At 35.7% G+C, this 18,615-nt stretch overlaps 1 protein-coding gene across 5 annotated transcripts in view; it reads left to right on the plus strand.

Annotated features, from left to right (window-relative positions):
* The first annotated feature begins 1,633 nt into the window (after window positions 1-1,633).
* The window catches only part of LOC114266073 (protein DETOXIFICATION 46, chloroplastic), a 128,887-nt gene continuing 111,905 nt past the window's right edge, over window positions 1,634-18,615 (plus strand). Inside the window, exons 1-14 of one of the 5 annotated variants that reach the window (XM_028206975.2) lie at window positions 1,634-2,226; window positions 2,330-2,424; window positions 7,359-7,467; window positions 7,590-7,645; window positions 8,396-8,451; window positions 8,998-9,136; window positions 9,273-9,410; window positions 9,487-9,555; window positions 9,664-9,774; window positions 9,927-10,055; window positions 10,453-10,530; window positions 10,994-11,065; window positions 11,431-11,493; window positions 11,625-12,059. In XM_028206975.2, coding sequence (XP_028062776.2) covers window positions 1,773-2,226; window positions 2,330-2,424; window positions 7,359-7,467; window positions 7,590-7,645; window positions 8,396-8,451; window positions 8,998-9,136; window positions 9,273-9,410; window positions 9,487-9,555; window positions 9,664-9,774; window positions 9,927-10,055; window positions 10,453-10,530; window positions 10,994-11,065; window positions 11,431-11,493; window positions 11,625-11,726 — 1,671 coding nt within the window. In that variant the 5' untranslated portion in view covers window positions 1,634-1,772 and the 3' untranslated portion in view covers window positions 11,727-12,059. Of the gene's footprint in view, window positions 2,227-2,329; window positions 2,425-7,358; window positions 7,468-7,589; window positions 7,646-8,395; window positions 8,452-8,997; window positions 9,137-9,272; window positions 9,411-9,486; window positions 9,556-9,663; window positions 9,775-9,904; window positions 10,056-10,452; window positions 10,531-10,618; window positions 10,674-10,993; window positions 11,066-11,430; window positions 11,546-11,624; window positions 12,060-18,615 lie in introns of those variants that run through there. The other 4 variants (XR_003630535.2, XM_082920484.1, XR_014364371.1 and 1 more) reach the window with 4 other exon arrangements.

Raw genomic sequence — 18,615 nt, forward strand, 5'->3', positions numbered from 1 at the left:
TATATGATATGTCGAAATAGGTTTCCCAGTCTATTTCTTGGCTTTCGGGTTTCAATTGAATATTTAGGGTTTTAAGATTTCTTAGATGTAGAGGCATTGATGTGGAGATAGAGAGAGAGCAAAACAAAGTGCTTCATGATTGAAAAATAGAGGAAAGAAATAGAAGAGAAGAGAGGGAAGATGGAAGACAAACAAATAAGCACCGTTTGGGAAGTGGTTTTGTGGAATTTTTTTGGCTATTTTAGCCACAAAAGACAAAATAGGCTATTTTAGCCACAACAAACAAAACATCACATCCAACCCATAATCATTACACTCTTTTATCACAAAAAAAGTCAAAAAGGTCAAAAAGACAAAAAGCCCTTCCCAAACCAAGCTTTTTAGCCCAAGCTAAAATAGCCAAAAAAGTCAAAAAGTTAAAAAACCAATCCACTTCCCAAACCAACCCATAGAGAGGGGTCGAAAAACAAAGGAAAGAAAGAGCGGAAGAGAATGACAGAGAGACAATATGCAAGATGGTTTTAGAACCAACTCATCCAATGACAATAGATTATTGATGAAGGAAAAATTATTCCATGCCTCATGGGCATGAGCATTGATTTGGTATTGCCACAAAATAATCCAGGACATTCATTGTAAACATTTTTTTTCAAATTTTTTTATAATAAAATTTTTAATATTTTAATATTTTAAGTTTTAAAAAGATCAAAAAAAAAAAAAAACCCACTAAATCCAAACATCACCTAAAAAAAAGAGAGGAAAAGTTGGTTAGGATTGTGTTAAAATGGCATTGCACCATTATAGCACTATTGTTATAATTTGACAAATTGCTATCGTAACATGTCAAATTATAGTTTTGAGAATATTATAATAGCAACTACCATTAAAGATGGTCTAAAAAATATTTATTGATTGTACTATAAAAAAATTGGACAATTAATTTAGTGTAACAAATTTTTTTAAAAAATTTAAAATCATTTTTGCATTGTTCTATCTTCTTTGAGAATGAATAATTTTTTTTTAAACTCAAAAATAGTTTATTTATTTATTTTTTATATTTTTGTTAAGCTCATTTTTATTTTTTCCAAACATATTTTGAAGGGTTGTTTGGCGCCTCGTGTTCACATAAGTTGAGGGATTCATGAGGCCATCATATGGATCCACTTTCGATTCGAATAATTTATTTTGTTTGTGTTGTAGTTTGACCACTATGTGGACGTGGACAGTTACTGGCGGCGGAGCTTCCATCAAGGTGACTCAGAAGGAGTCCAGATCCCCTCCTTGAGCCCTCTTCTTCTTTCCCTCCTTGCAGGGGCCTTCGGGTCTATTTTGAAGCCCAGTTTTGATAATTTGAACCGTTCATATTTTTAGATTTATTTAGTATATCATACCTGTAAAAAATCAAGTTGATCGGATATTAGAAAGTATGCGTTCAGAAAATTGGGACTACAAACTATTTTTTAATAAATAGTTTTCCGAACACATATTTTCTGATATCCGATCAACTTGATTTTTTACAGGTATGATATACTAAATAAATCTAAAAATATGAACGGTTCAGATTATCAAAATTGGGCCTCAAAGTGGGCCCAAAGGCCCTACAAGGAGGGAATGAAGGGCAGAAATTAAGGAGAGGATCCCAATTCACTCAGAAGAACTCTTTCCAAATTCATAGAGCAACTATTAATATAAGCCGCTAGCCTCTGTTCTCTGTTCCTCTCTCTCTCTCTCTCTCTCTCTCTCTCATTCATACTGATATTCTAAACAAAAACATGGATCTTCAAACCCTAAATCGAAACACTTACTTTCTAATGCAAAACCCTAAATTCAAACAATTGTATAATCGTCCGACTTTCTTCAACCAATTGCAATTGCAAGTTCACTTCTCTTTGCAATGCCATCGCAAACCTCGCATGCCTTCAAGCCTCCGAATCTTTCATGTAGCGGCAAAAAATCAGTTCATTACTGCTTGCATTAGTCCAAGCCAAGAAGTTGTCGGTGGTGAAGATTCCAAAATGGCTTCGGTTGAAGATGAAGATGAAGAAACAGAGGTGGTTGAGTCAAAAAGAGAAGAGTTCGTGGTGAATGACAGTATTTGGAATCAAATGGTAGAAATTATGAAGTTTTCAGGGCCAGCTATTGGTTTGTGGATTTGTGGACCATTGATGAGTCTCATTGACACTGTTGTGATTGGTCAGCAAAGTTCTCTTGAGCTTGCTGCTTTAGGTATTTCTTTATTTTTTCTGATTGTCTATTCAGTGTAAAATTTTGGTGGTCTGAAAGGCCGCGATTTAATTTGAATGTGATTTTGTGGTTTTGTTTTGGGCAGGTCCTGGGACTGTGGTTTGCGATTATATGAGCTATGTTTTTATGTTTCTTTCAATTGCTACATCAAATATGGTCGCTACTTCACTTGCAGGACAGGTTAGTTTGTCAAGAGCATTGTTGCTTTGTTGAAGGGCATTGTTGGTTTTCATTCATCATTGCGATTTTGTCATTAAATTTTAGGCATTATACTTTAAGTTGGGGACTAAATTTTCCGAAAGCAACTTTCAACAGTTAAAAACAACAAATTTCCTAATTTGTTTTTGTTTCAACACATGAATTCCTTTTATTATTTTTTTAACGCATTGTTGAAACTTAAGAATCTAAGAAGCACATACACTTCTATGAGGAGGCGTGTCATGTTGAACACAACACTATGTGGACACCCTTAAAAGCATGCCCGGCATTTCTTCAACTTGTCTTAATTAAAATTTTAAATTCATAATATTGGACAATTTACAAACATTTCTCGAACACTCCTTGAACCTTTGAACACAACCTTTGTGATGAATCTCTTTACGGTAACAATGTTATGCATTCGTCATAATAATGCAACCTGTGTATTCTAAATATGTTTTGAAACATTTTAAGATGAATACGTTATGTGTGTTTTAATGTTCTATAATTGTTTTATGTTCTTTAGATTACGGTTGTTACGTAAATGATATTTTGATATTTGAGTAATGGAATATATGGTTTTTTTTTTAGGTAGTGTTTTTTTTTTATTACTTTTAAATAAACTGTTCATATATTTGATATATAATAAATTTATAAATATATATATATATATATATATATGGCAAATTATACCGCTAGTCCTTATACTTCAACCCTTATATCATTTTGGTCCCTGTAATTTCAATTGACTTGATTTTGATCTTGAATTTTTTACCTTGTCTCAAATTGGTTCAATTGATTTCAATTGTTAGCATGTTTTATGACAAATGCTCACATAAGCGGCATTTGTAATGCTTTTAAGGGCAAAATTGTAAACTTGATCAATTTGATCTCTTAACATCAACTAACTCAGTGATAATTTTCCGCTAAAAAAACCTAACGAATTTATCAATTGGACCAAATTGACACAAAATCTAAAATTAAGGGTCGGAATTGAGCCAATTGAAAGTATAAGGACCAAAATGACACAAGTGGCAAAATATAAAAACTATTTGTATAATTTACCCAAAAAAATATAAAATTTTAACATATCCTAGATGTAACGTGTCTTCTATTTTTTAAAAAGTGTGGTGTTGTCTGTCTGAATCTGTGCTATTTAGGTCAAAACTGACGTGCTTTTGCTTCTGGTATGAGAATTATGAGTGTCGCAGCAGTATAATTGATGTAGAGTAAAAGAAACTCAACAACGAGTAAATTCAAAATGCCGGCAATATTTGGAACTTGGCATGATTTTAAAGAGAAACCGATAGTAATCACATATAATCATATTTTTAGTATTATTAGAGTCTTACTTTATTATTATTTTTATGTTTCTTACGATTTTTAAGGTTAAGGGTATTTTGGTAATTTGTAAAATTTCCAAATATGGGTTGTGTGTTGGGTCGAGTAATTTAATTAGTCTTTGTTTTTGTTTCTTATTTAGTCTTAGATTACTTTTGGAAGTCAAAAATATTATGATAGTTTCTTGTTTTGGTTATAGTTGGTTTAGGAAGTCTATTAGGCCCCGTTTGTTTTGGGCTATAGGGAGGGTATTGGGACTAGTAATACCAAAGTATTACTAAAGCCTCTGTTTGTTTGCAGAGAAAGCCTTGGGACTATTAGTCCCTTGGTATTGCTAATACCCTTGGAAGGGGGATTGGTAAGGAGGAGGTAGAGATGGTATTAGAAAATAGTGAGGGGATTAGAAATTTTTTTATTTTTTATATATTGGGAATTTTTTTTTAAATATAATGTTTAATTTTTTATATTTTTTTATTATTTTATATACAAATAATTTAACAATTCCTCATTATTAATCCCCTCACTATTAATCCCCTCACTATCAATCCCCTCCATTTTATCTCCCAAAACAAACGGGGCCTTAGTTCTCTATATAAAGTCATATAATGCTTATACTTTAATAGAGTTGATATTTTAAAAAAATTTGAGAGCTTTGAAGCCTCTTTGGGTTTATGTGATGCAATCCTAACCCTAGGTGTGATGCTTAAGGAATTTATTCCTATATCTATCTTTTTCTTCTCCTTCTTTCCCTCCTGTATTTTCTGCACTTTTAAACAGCCCAAACGCTGTTCACGAATACTGTTCACAGCTCCTAAAACAGCCCCTAAATAGTGCCATATTCCTATCTTTTCATGCTTAAACTCTTACCCATTTATTACCCTAAACAAACTGTCACGACCCGAACCCGCCCCCGTGGGTTAAGGACATAACCGGCCAGTAATTACGAGATTACCTGCGGCCTCAAACCAAATCAGATACGTTTTAACAGAGTTAAGGGGGCCAAACGGAAGCAATTTCAAACTTTTGTCCGTAGAGCTGTACTTTCATGGCACGCATAACAATCTATTTGCATACATGTTAATAATACAAAGTTTTGTACATAGAGGATCATCCAAGTCTTAGTTAGCCTAACCAAAACTTATATACAAAGATAGACCAACGTTTTCGCCAACATGACAAAATATAACAAAGTAGCAAAAGGGCGAAAATAAGTCTCGTGCGTGAGACGTTCCGGCTGATTCTTCAAAACCTTGATTGTTTCACATAACTTCACTGAGGCTGGGTTTGGACCTCCCTTGGCTCACCTACAGACACATGAATGTGCGTGAGCGAATGCCCAGTGAACAATATCAAATAAAGAAGTTACACGAACGGTACTTAGAACAATAAACATCAAACGGCCTTAGGCCCAATTCATATTTCTATCAGGCATATATATATATCAATATATAGGTCAAGTGACTGCGATTCCAAACACATCAAACGGCCTCGGGCCCAATTCATTCATGTCCGACGGCCTTTGGCCCAATCATTCTTGTCCAACGGCTTTTGGCCCAATTATTTGTATCATACGGCCTCTGGCCCATTCATTCATGTCATACGGCCTCCGGCCCATTCATTCATATCCAACGGTCCCATTCATTCATGTCAGACTATCATTCGAGTCAGACTATCATTCATGTCAGACTGCCTTTGGCCCATTCATTCATAGCTGACGGCCTTAGGCCTAACCATATGGCATAGCAAACATTTTTTCACAATTCAAATTAAAAACTTATAAAACTTATAAGGGAATAAGTAATTGGACAAATAACATACTTCAAAATATCCTTATTAAGATATTACTCACAGTGTTCTGTCGGTGGATTCACCCTTGAGGTCGACCCTACACATTACATAACACATATGGGTCACAAACGATTCAATCCATTCTTAATTCATACATTCCTCTTAGGCTTCTTTGTTATCCTTTTGATTCATTTGTAATGCTCAATGTATGCCTAAGAGTGCTTAGAAGTGAAAGAGAATGGAAAATGAGACATAGAACATCTTTACAAAATTTCTGAAACAGGAGTCCCCGCTCAAGCGTGGACTTTCCCGCTCGAGCGGACCCATTAGGTCTGCAAAAGTACTGGTTGCCTCATTTTTACGCTCGAGCGTGAATTCGGACGCTCGAGCTGAAAGTCTCACTACATGGCTCCCCGCTTGAGCGTGAATCTCCCCGCTCGAGCAGACATCCATGCCTGCAAAACTTCTGGGAGCTCGTATTTCCCGCTCGAGCGGCGCTTTTCCCGCTCGAGCGGACATGCCAAATTCTGGAAAATCCAAAATTTTTCTTGAGTCTCAAACTTGATATTCAAAGGCTCCAAAGCTCGAATTAAGGTACCAAGATAGGGAAACACATTATATATCATGAGTACACAAACAATATGAGGCCAATAACTCAAAATCATGGTCCAATCTTCAAAATTAATGAACATTTCTTTGGTATAATCAAGGCTCATGCATTCAACCCTCATATAAGCTCCGTATCTTCCATAATCAAACATGCATGCAAATTTTTGATTTCGTTTCTATTTCAAACCATGCAAATGACAGTTATTATTGTGGAACCCATGAAAATTATGCATGCATGTGAAGATTGGTGCCCTATTCTCCATGTTCAACATTATTCATGCTAGCTCATGCAAATTTCAAGCTCAAACATACAATTCATGGCAATCTCCTACATGCTTGTGTATATTGACTCCCAATTCATCAAAACTAACTCAATTCATGTTCTTGATCACCATTCAACTTTGAATTCACAAAGTTACAAACTAAAATCTATGAATTTACTCACCTAGGAGCTTCAAACACCCAAATTCTAGCTAGTTCTTGAGTTAATCTTCAAGATTTCTAAGCCTCTTGCTCAATCTCTAATTGTTTCCCTCTCTCTCTCTCTAGCCGACCCTCACTCTCTTTCCTTAGAGCAATTTTCAGCTTTGAGCTCAAATAAATGAATATAAGTATAATAGAGCTCCTTTTATAGTCTCTCACTAATCACATTTGGTTAGAGTTAAATAATAAAGCTTAATTAATCGTTCTGAATCTAATTATTTTGATCCAAATCAATTTTCAATTAAATTTCACCGTAGGCTCTAAAAATTACGCTAATAACAAAGGCGTAGTCAATTTCGGTTTCTGTGGCCGATAAGGCCTTTAATTTTCAGTTTATAACAGTAAGTTGAAAAGGTATTCCTACGGTGAACAGATAGAAATTCAAAACCACATATATTCATATAAGTGGCACACAAAATCATATCAAACACATAATCACAATCGTAATTCAGATTAATTAGCATAATACGGAACAGGGTTATCACACAAACCCTACTTGTCCCCTATACTTTTATTGCAATTTCAGCCATAAAACTCAATTAAAATCAGCCCCAAAAGCCCACTGTTGTGGCTGCCCCTAATTGTCCTGCATCAATTATATTTATACCAATCCTTTGAATACTAGTTAGTCCTTGCCTAGTTTTCATTGTCTTTGCTGCACTGCTTGACTAAATGACTAATCCTCATTTGTGCAGGGTAAAGCCGAAGTGCAGCATCAGATATCTATCTTGCTTTTTGTTGGGTTGATTTGTGGTGTATTAATGCTGTTTTTTACAAAATTCCTGGGTGTATGGGCACTAACTGGTAATGAAGACTCGTATGGGTGAAGTGCTGGATTGTTTTTGAAAAGTCATTCATGTTTTATCTCTTGATTATGAGCAAATGCGGTCTAATGTCTCATTGATTTGCTAACATGACTTTTCCAGCTTTTACTGGCCCAAAGAATGCGCATATCATACCTGCAGCAAACACATATGTTCAGGTTTGACTGCCATTAATTAAACCTATTCTATGTTGTTTTCACCTACACCATTTCCCGTTATTCCTATTGTTTACAAGGTTTATATTCCTTTTTCTTTGTTATCTGATGATGTAACTTTTTTCTTTTTCTTTATCTTTTTTTTTTCTTTTTTTTTTTTTTTTGGTGAAAAAGGAGGATACAAAATGGTTTCTCAAAATTTTACTGGCTTTCCAATCGTGTGGAAATTCTTATTCACCCAACTATGATCATTATGTGACAGACCTATATTAACTTAAATGCCAAGGTGGCACCAGGAACTCGCTGTGTAAAATTTATTTCAAGTAAAACATTTCTTGAGTTTATTAAAAAGCTGAATATATATTTCCTATCTTCATTGTTCGATAAAATCTGACTTGAAACCAATTTGTATGTGGAATATGGGATCCAACACTGTGGAATTAGTTGCTAATGTTTATGTAACATTAACTGTATCCCCAGAAAATTGAAGCCTTTTAGCCATTTGCGTTTGTCTAGGAATTATTGCCCTTTCCTGATGTACTCGCTTGGTTTGCAGGTAGAATTATGTCCTTCCATTTTTTGTTATGTCTAGCAATTGCATTAACCATGTGCTTTAGTTATGTGGCATATGCTAGTGCCTGTTTCATTCCCGGACTGGTTGAATTTCAGTGGAAGAGCATTGTTTGTTTGATGGTTGATATTTTTATATGTTTTGGTGACTGTTCAATTGAATGGAATCTTTTCTGTTGGTAGATTCGAGGCTTAGCATGGCCTGCAGTGCTTGTTGGATGGGTTGCTCAAAGTGCCAGGTGCAAATATACTATACTCTTCCAATGATTTGTACGTGAAAGTTAGTGGTTGAGCTTCTTGAAAACAAAGAAGAATCACGAGTGATTGTATGGTTAATGGTAACTATATAACACAGTAACATCATTTCAACAAATCTGGCACTGCACCTTTTCCTTGAATAGAAAAAGCTCTTTTATGGGGCTCTATTTGTTGATTTGTACCCTCGTGTGGGTTGGAGTGCTGCCTTAGTGCTGGAAGATATTTAGCTACTTATAATGAACTGTGTTGAAAGAGTAACAGACCTAGATGTAGCTTAAACATTGAAGAGTCATGGATTATGCAGCTAAGTTAAAAGAATAATTGATGCACCTTAAACACTGGAAGATAACCAGATCATGTATCTTCCTACTGATATCCTTACTTTAACATGATCTGGTTCTATGGGGACAGTTACTCAATTTAATGATTTATTAATAAACATGTATCAACTTTAATTTATTAATTTTTACTTAGAGGCATTACTCAATGAAACTGCAAGGCTTACATGTGTTCCTTCTGGTGTGCAGTCTTGGCATGAAAGATTCATGGGGACCTTTGAAGGCCTTGGCAGTTGCGAGTGCTGTAAACGGCATTGGTGACATAGTCTTATGCACATTCCTAGGTTATGGTATTGCTGGAGCTGCTTGGGCAACAATGGTGTCGCAAGTAAGATGCATTTCACTATCTTATTGACATGGTTTCATAATTCTTATCATATTTTCTTGTGGATGCACTCTCCATTGTTCCAAATTGGCATCTTTTTTCTAATGTTACCACCTACTACCTACCATGTATGTTTTAGATTATTGCAGGTTATATGATGATTGAAGCTCTGAATAAGAAAGGATATAACGCTTTTACCATCTCTGCGCCATCACCCACTGAGCTTCTGCAAATATTTATGATTGCTGCTCCAGTGTTTGTGACAATGATGTCGAAGGTTTGTGACATCTTGATTTTCTAACTATATCCACGCACACATGATTATACAACCATCTAACCTGTTTGATGTTTAGGTTGCATTTTACTCTCTCATTGTATATTTTGCTACATCAATGGGCACACACACTGTTGCTGCTCATCAGGTTTGTAGCACATACTTTAAAAATCCCTTTATTTTCTTTCTCTATCTGCATTAAATTCTTATCTGTAAGGAACTGATGGACATTTACGCTGCCAAATTGTCATTCTAGGTCATGATGCAACTTTACAGCATGTGTACCGTGTTTGGTGAGCCTCTCTCTCAAACTGCTCAGTCATTTATGCCTGAGTTGATGTATGGAGTTAATCAAAGTCTGGCAGAGGTTAGTTAAACTTATGTTTGTTTTTATGGGTTTCATGGATAAAGTTGGAGTGTAGTGCATGACTACTATTCATAAATTCCTATTACCAACATCTGGCTCTACATGATTTTCATATGCAAGTGATGTTCAGAAAGGTTTATCATATCAAACAGGCTCGAAGATTGTTAAAGTCGCTGCTGATCATTGGAGCACTAAGCGGATTGATATTAGGTTCTATTGGAACATTTGTTCCCTTGATGTTCCCCAATTTTTTTTCGCCTGATCCTGAGGTCATAGGGGAGGTTAGTTTTTTGTCTTGTTTTTTTTAAATTTTTTTTTTTATTATATATATTCGCTGCTGTCATTTCTCGTAGCTCTGATACATGCCACCGCTTAAATAGGACGGTCACTTGCAGCACATTTATCCCTGATTGTCAATATCTGTTCTTATCAATACTTGCTTAGTTCTGTGTTTTTTTATATTTTTTTTTTTGGGACTTTGGTGGCTGATCGTATATGTGTCGTTATTCATGGGTTAACTATTTTGTTAATTAAATGTATTATGTATATGATTCATGTTGGAGAAAATGTGTTTAATAGAATGCACACAGTGTATAGATGTGCTGTGCTTTTCATATTATCTGAAAAATAAAAAATGTAACATTATCTTGTTTTCCTTGATTAAAATTGTCCACGCAGATGCACAAAGTGTTGATTCCATTCTTCCTTGCATTGTGTGTAACACCCTCTGTTCATAGCCTTGAGGGGACATTGCTGGTATGCTTGTTTTTGCTTTTTACTGGTTATTTTATTTTATTTATTTTGTTTTTATTTTTTTTGAGGTGCCTTTCTTTTCATGTCACAGGAATGAATATTGATTTTAAAAAAAGGGAATCATATGTATGGTAATGGGTAGATTTTAAGTATACAGTGTCACATTTACAATTTTCAATTGTGCTTAAGAGATCAAAATTTGTATTCTGTGCTGATGCAAAAGGATCATCAACCAAAACCAGTATTAGCTCAATTGCATAATACCGCTTTATCTTATAATGTGGTATAATCTACCTAATCTACCTTACGTTTCATTTCATCGCCTAATCATCAAAAGTCTCTTGCAATTTTCAAGCTTGATTTACAACTTGATAACTTCATTCTAGAATAAAGTACTTATTTGCTTTACAGTATGTAGATACTAGTGTTTTACCATCAGGATATGGATACATGTTTTCTTGTGCAGGCTGGGCGAGACCTCAAATTTATTAGTTTGTCAATGAGCGGGTGCTTTTCTTTAGGCACTCTTTTTCTAATGGTATGGAATTTATTTTTCTGTGCCCTGTATAATTTACTTTTATATCTTTCAATGCTTGATGCCAATGTACTTTAAAACTAAAAAATGAATGAAATTTTCACAATGATACCTATTTGGTTGTGTTTTTGTTTTTTACTTTTGTTATTATTATTATTATTTCAGAAGAGGAAAACAGATAACTCGTTTAGTGAACTGGAAAATTTTCTAAAAATAACAGACTTTTAAGGAAATATCAAAAAATTGTTTTTGAATCTTCAAAAATGTTTTCATACAAAAACAAAATGGATGTTTTCAAACTTTTCCTTGTTTCCTCAGCACATTAATAATGCTCTTCCCTTTTCTTTTTAATCTTTTTTTCGTACCAGCTGGTGAGCAGTCAAGGATACGGTTTGTCAAGTTTCTGGTGTGCCCTTGTAGGGTTTCAATGGGTAAAAACAGCATCCAAAGCACACGTGCCAATATTTTTATTTGAACTTACAGGTTTTTCTATTTTTTTTCTCCCATTTTTATTATGACTCATCTGTTTTTGTTTTCTTTTTTTTTCTTCTTTCCCTCTCAGTCTCGTTTTTTTATTGCTCTACTACGCCTCATGTCACCCAATGGCATGCTTTACTCAGAAGATTTGGCCCAACGTCGACTGGGAAAGCTGAAAGTTGCCTAGTTGTGGATCTATTGTCAACGGTGTTCGGATCCTTTGAGTGAAACTGTCTGGAGTTGCCGTGCAGTACACAAAATGTCGTTTTGCGTACTGAAGGCTTAAAAAAAAAAAAAACAGAAAAGAAAAGAAAAGAAAGTGAGAGGCAGACAGAGAGAAAACAAATGCCAAAAGAAGATGAAGTAGACACAATAGAGAGAGAAGACAGCAGATTCATTAATATACCAAACGACAGATTTTAGACCATGTTTCCAAAAGAAGAAAATTGTTATTCCCAAGTTCTAAATAGCCCCATTCACAGTTGATATGGGTGTAAAAAATAAGAATGACTTTTTGCTATATTGTGCTTATGGTAGAAATCTTGAAAGATGGAGGTGAAATCTTGAATACCCAGTAACGCCATCAACGTCAATGAACTCCTTCCAAATAATGGGTTACTTGCCGGAAAGTAATCAAAAAATGGCGACGGTCAGAATAAATCCTCGCAACTGTAGATTCATTAGAGAAAGTGGGTTGCGAGCTACTTCTCGCCATGGATAGATTAGAAATTTAGGAGAATGAATCACCAATGCCACCGAGACAATTAATCGTTGTCGCCAAGATGCCTCAGCTTCAGATCGCAACCCCATCTCCCTTCAAAATCCTTTCAGGCCTTCCACTGTTGTCATGATCCAATTCCGTCCTTAAAAGTTTAGGCCACGATCGGCTTGAACTTAGGCCTCAAAAATAAAATCTCGAAATAATTTTGTTCAATAATGGGGCCTAAAGCGGAAGCAAAGCAATAACAGAATTGAGTATTGCTTATATGTCAGGATTTTAAACATCCAGTCACAAATATAGAGAGAGTTCATATACACAGTTTATATCTATATACAAATGCAAGTCATGTAGGTACAAATAAAGAGTTAGAAGCCCAAAAATTTACATATTGACCAAGTGTTCAATAAAAGACGCCAAAGACTTAACAAAATGTGGCATTAAATAAAATCTTCAAAAACGACCAAAGGACTCCAACTTTGGAGGCTTAACAAAACAAGTCTATCAAAAATTCTTGAAGTTGACCTAGGGCTGGCCTCCAAGTTGATCACCTGCATAAATATATATATATATATATAAACGGAGTGAGCAAGGCTTAGTGAGTAATAATAATGTAAGGAGGTTTATATATATAAGAGCATATGTCTTGAAGAATATTTATATAACATGTACATGTTGTAATCATAATCACATTCCAGAACGGCCTCGGGCCCACACAAGACGAAATGGCCTTGGGCCCAACAAAATACGGAATGGCCTTGGGCCTAACGTAATACACGACTTCAGGCCCAACAAATACGGAACGACCTTAGGCCCAACATGATACATATCGGCCTTAGGCCCAACATAAGACACAACGCCCTTAGGCCCAACTTGATACACAACGGCCTTAGGCCCACATATGAACAGTTGTTTTGAACATTCTAAGGTAGATGGAACATCGACATGTCTCCATCTCCCTCGGCTTTTGGGCCACGTAATCCATGTCAAAACATAATGGCCTCGGGCCCATAATATTTAACAAAAACAAAACGACTTTGGGTCCATTTCCTATGTCATTGCTGTCAAATACTCAATCACTTTAATCAAAACACAAGTTGCATAAAACATATCATTCGTGATTGAACATAAATAAATGGCAACATACAACATATTGTTGCACTACTATTACTCACAGTATTTTAGTCGAGCAACGGTCCCTTCTAGCAAGTGACCTACACATGGCGCACACACACACAGACGGCTAAACAAAGCATTCTTCTCTTAGCTTCTACTTTTTAATCATTCTTTCGCTTCGTTCACTTTCTACTCATTTTTAAGCATTTCGGAGGGAGTAAATATACACATTAACAGATTTAGAGCGTCAAAAAGAGTAACAGAAGTTGACAGAATTTTGCCCCAATTCCCGCACGTGCAGAAGTCCTGCACCGTACGTGTGGAGAGGTGTGCCGCATGTGTGGCCACGTGCGTGCTTTTATTTTAGATTGCTTGACTTGCTTCCTCTATTTTCCACACGTGCGGCCGTGAGCCCTGCACGTGCGGTCTTGGGCTCTATTTGTGTAGTTCGAAAATCCAACAAATTCAAGCTTTCCAAACTCATTTCTAAGGTTCAATTCAAGCAATTTAACTCAAAAAACGTGATATATGAGCATACTAAAACATGAATTCAAGCTCAATTAGATCAAAACTTCTTTTAAATTCCAAATAGAAGCCCTAACTTCCATACTTTCTTCATTTCTTCATGGTATATACAAACATATATACATACGTGAGTTCAAAACATGCAAAGATGTAAAGACTAAGAGAAACAAAAGGCAATTGCTCATAATCTAAGTCAAGACAACTCAAAACACAATCAACCCTTTAATTAACTAAATCCAAAGACCACATGCTCAGTTTCATGAAATAGATTCAATCAAGGTCATAACTCATAAGCCCTAACTTTATGAGTGCAAAAGTTTCATCTTAGGTCTTAATTCCAAGTAATTGAAGAAAGATTAAGAGAATTCTAGTGGATTAACACTTATCTTGAGCTATATTCTTGATTTTCCCCTTAAATTCCCAAGCTTCAAGCTCCTATATTGACTTTCTTCTTCTTCTCTCTCTCTAGATCTCTTCTAGGATTTTCCACTCGCATAATGCAAGAGATGAGTTCAAAAAGGGAACTTATATCACACACATATATATATATATATATATATGCTTATGGCTAGGATTCTTGCCAAACACGTCTTAACGAATTAGACCGAATCAATTTTCAATTAAACTTCCCAAATGGCTCTAAAAATTCCCATTAGCGTATCCATCTACTTAATTTCGGTTTTTGAACCCATTAAAGTGAGTTTAGCTTAAATACATCTACTTAATTCATTACAAATCAAATTTTTACAAAATTTCATATTATATTCTAAAATCATGCCAATCATAATTGTAAAATCAATTTCGGTTTATCGTGCCTCTAGGGCTTTCAATTTTCAGTCTAAAGTTTGTAATTTCAATAGATTTTCTTATAACCGACAGATACAAATTGATAAACATGTAAGTCACATATTGAAACATGGAATTTCACAGCAAACACATAAACACACATAGAATCACACATATAATGAGGAAATTAAAGAATATGAAAGGGTCGGGTTATTATAACTGCCATATCCTCTACTGCCTTAGATCGTAACTTCTATCTCCATAAATCTCTACCATCGAAGGCGCTGTTGTGTCATGGCTTCTTGAGGCGACGTTCGGCTTATGGCTGGTGGCAAGGGTGGGGGAAGGAGTGGTTGACTGCTAGTGAGAGTGGAGGTACACAAAACGATGCCGTTTTATGTACTTAAACCTCAATGAAGCTTAAAAGAGCTTGTACGTTGAACACCAACATAACTGTAACATGTCCTCTCATGTTCACAGCAATTAAAAACTTGCTTTGTGATTTGAAACAAGTAAATGAATCAACTTCTTTGATGATAATTGGTTGGTTTTTATTCCTTTATTTGAGTCATGTGCCATGGATCTAATGATGTCTGGTTTCTTGGGTGCACTCTACAAAGATGACATATTTGAATTTATGATATATAGGAAGAGATAACAGTGGTTGGCTACTAGCTTTGATTTTGCTAGTACTACTTTAGGAGCCCTTTCTTTAAAAGAGGGTTAGGCGTTGGAAATTATCCAGTGTTTTCACCAACCAAATTGCATTCTCTAGTGGGGATTAGGGGTAGGGATGGCAATTTGAAACCGACCCGACAGGGACCCGATTCCCCAACCTCGATTCGATCGGTTTTTTCCCGAAAAATACTCCCGACGAAATAGGGATGGTATTCAAAAATCAATCTCCAATCAATTTCGGGCCGGGGACAGTGATAAATGCCCAAGCCCCGGTTCCGTTTGTCCCTAAAAGTGATATATATATACATATATACTTTTTTGATTAACTCTCTCTCTCTCTCTCTCTCTCTCTCTCTTTCTCTCTCTTTCATTTCATCTTTTTTATTTCATTTCATATCTACTCTATCTTTCTCTCTCTTCTCTCTACTCTCTCTCTCTCTCTTCCTCACCGTCTCTCATCGAATCAGCGCCACCTCCTCCTCATCCTCCTCCGAGTGCCACCTCATCCTCCTCCAAGCAAAGAGAGTAGAGTGCAAAGATATATAGAGAGAGAGAGAGAGAGAGAGCACCGAACATCGTCGTCGAGCTCCACTTCCTCCTCCTCCGACATCGGTTTCCTCTACCACGACAGATCTGAGCAGATCTCTCTCTCTCTTTACTCAGATTTCTCTCCCTCTCTATATGTTGATAATGTTGTTTGATGATGTTGAATCATTGTTGTTGCCGCTGCTATTGGGATTTTTTTTTTTTTTTGGTTTGGGAAATTTTGGGTCAGGGAAACTCGATCCTCGTTAGGGGGCAGGGACGGGGACGGTGATAGGTTTCCCGTCGGGGATCGGGGCCGAGGTAGGGGATGGGGAAATTTTTACCATCGAGGATCGAGGACGGGAAGTGTGATCCCCAGCCCTACCCCGCCCCGTTACCATTCCTAATTGGGGGTGTAGGCGTGTTTATTGCAACAAATGCCAGCTGGTTTTTTTTTTTTTTGGAGTGGCTTCTCATGTTTACTTTTTAACTATAGTCTAGTTCATGGTGTGAGATTATGCCACATCATCTCCTCCAATCTACGGTTCAAATAGTATTGCCCTCATTCCAAGCTGTATCCTGCTATTGTAAGAGTATCCACATCAGGATCAACAAATTTTGAGTCAAATTATAACTAAAAATTTACTTTTGTGTTTTAGTTTAGTATTTATATATATATATATACACACACTATATCAGATTCTTTATTATAAAATTCAATTTTATAAAATATTTATTTTTACAATCCGCTGAATTATGAAAACAATTTGCCCAAACAACTTCTAGCAACTTCTAGGAGAAGTTTTTCAAAAATAATAAATAAATAAATAAATAAAATAAAATAATGATGGTGTAGCAGTTGGTCATCAGGTCGGATGACTGGCAAGATGTCCGGTAAATATTATATTTCACATTCTTAAATATATATATATATATGGGGAGTAGCCGGTCGTTCGACAGGATGTTTGGCCAAATGACCGGCAGGATGTCCGATCACTCTTGATAAAGTGAGGTACTGTAACAATGGCAAATTTTGTTTGCAATAGCCAACCTGATGAACGTCGACTTGCTAATATAACCCCAAAATCATAATAAAGAGCCTGATGTTGTTGCTTTGCAATAAAACTATAATTTTCTTCTCCATTTCGAGATTGTGATAGAAAGAAGAAATGGAGAAGCACTGAAACCACTTAGTCAAACTATATTTTGCAGCAAAGAAGCATTGAAACTCTATTTGTAAAATAGAAGAAATCCAATGGCAAACAGAAGAAACCTAAAAAAAAATAAAAAAAAAATTGAAGTTTGAATCAATAGTTGATTGTTGGAGATCAGACAAGCTTATAAAGATGCAGTTTTATTTTTTATTTTTATTTTTATCAGCGAAAATCAGTTGTTAGTTATAAGATTAGCACCTATGGGAGTTAGCCTTCCTACCATTTGCAAAGCACCAAATGTTTGCTCCCCTTAATTCAACTCCCCTAAGTAGAGTTGAACCCATAACCTCTCCTTAGGAACTAAACCCTTAGGAAAGTTATGATGGTCAATTAGGTTAGGCCTAGTTGGTTTACTAAGGCCTAGTTGACAGACCTTGAGAGAGTGTTGATAAAAAAATAAAATAAAAAAGCCCTTGAGAGAGAGTAGTGACAGAGAAAACTCAGTTGAGTAGAGAAAAAAATTGATGAATAGAATTTTGTATTGAGAGAGCAACGGAGAGAATACAACCTGTTTTTCTATTTCTATTTTTTTTTTTTTTTTGCAATTTAGGGAAGAACCTATTCACAAAGGGAGAGTAGCGTGAGAAAGAAAATCCAATTGAGAGAAATTGATAGATGGAGTTTTGTGCTTTAGAGAGATAGAGAGAGATAGAGAGAGAGAATGAAAAATCAAAACGTGGTTAGATTTTTTTGCCCTTAATTAGATTTTTTCCCCCTTTATAGATTAGGAATTGGTTGGGATTGCGAGAGAGAGAGAGAGAGAGAGAGAGAGAGAGAGAGAGAGAGAGAGAGATTGATGAGATGGAGGCAACGAGGAAGGAGAGACGATGTCAACTCAAGTTTGTTTTCTTAACTGATATAAAATGTAGGGAGAATTTCAAAACAGTGGGATAGACAAAAAAAAAAAAAATTATAAAAACATGTGGGGTGCAAGTGATTTTGTGATGAGATGCAAATGAAAGGTTGTGGGGTTGCAAGTGTGACTTGCACCCCTCCATGTTTGTGTAAATTTTTTTTTTCTCTCACCAGGATGCAATTCTTTCCAAAATGTTATGGGTTTTGCTTGTATATATGTAGCACAATAGATAGACAAAATAGTGATGTGTCACAATCTCAACACATAGACTAGATTGTCTAGTTCAAAACCAAATTGGAGACAATCCTCTCCCTTCTTTTTTCAATCATTAAAAAAAAAAGAAGAAGCTTGATTAGCCATATTCCCTATGTTCCCTTCCCTCATTCCTATGATTTCTCATAGGCATTCAAAGGGTTATACAGAGGGATGGTCGAATAATTAGTAGCTAGGCAGAGACAGTTTACAACGTATGAATGCCTAAATCTAAATGGGGTTCATGGTGGTGGAGGATTTGGATTGGTATTTTCTATCCCCAAATTTTTTACTTTCCATATATATATTTAGGAACCCCCCCACCCAAAAAAAAAAAAAAAAAAAAAATTGAAGCTAGTATACTCTACTCTTGGTTTGTGTTTTGCATTTTGGATTGATGTAAGAT

Source organism: Camellia sinensis, chromosome 3 (genome assembly GCF_055761805.1).
Source record: "Camellia sinensis isolate YWXY chromosome 3, ASM5576180v1, whole genome shotgun sequence".
NCBI classification, from domain to species: domain Eukaryota; kingdom Viridiplantae; phylum Streptophyta; class Magnoliopsida; order Ericales; family Theaceae; genus Camellia; species Camellia sinensis.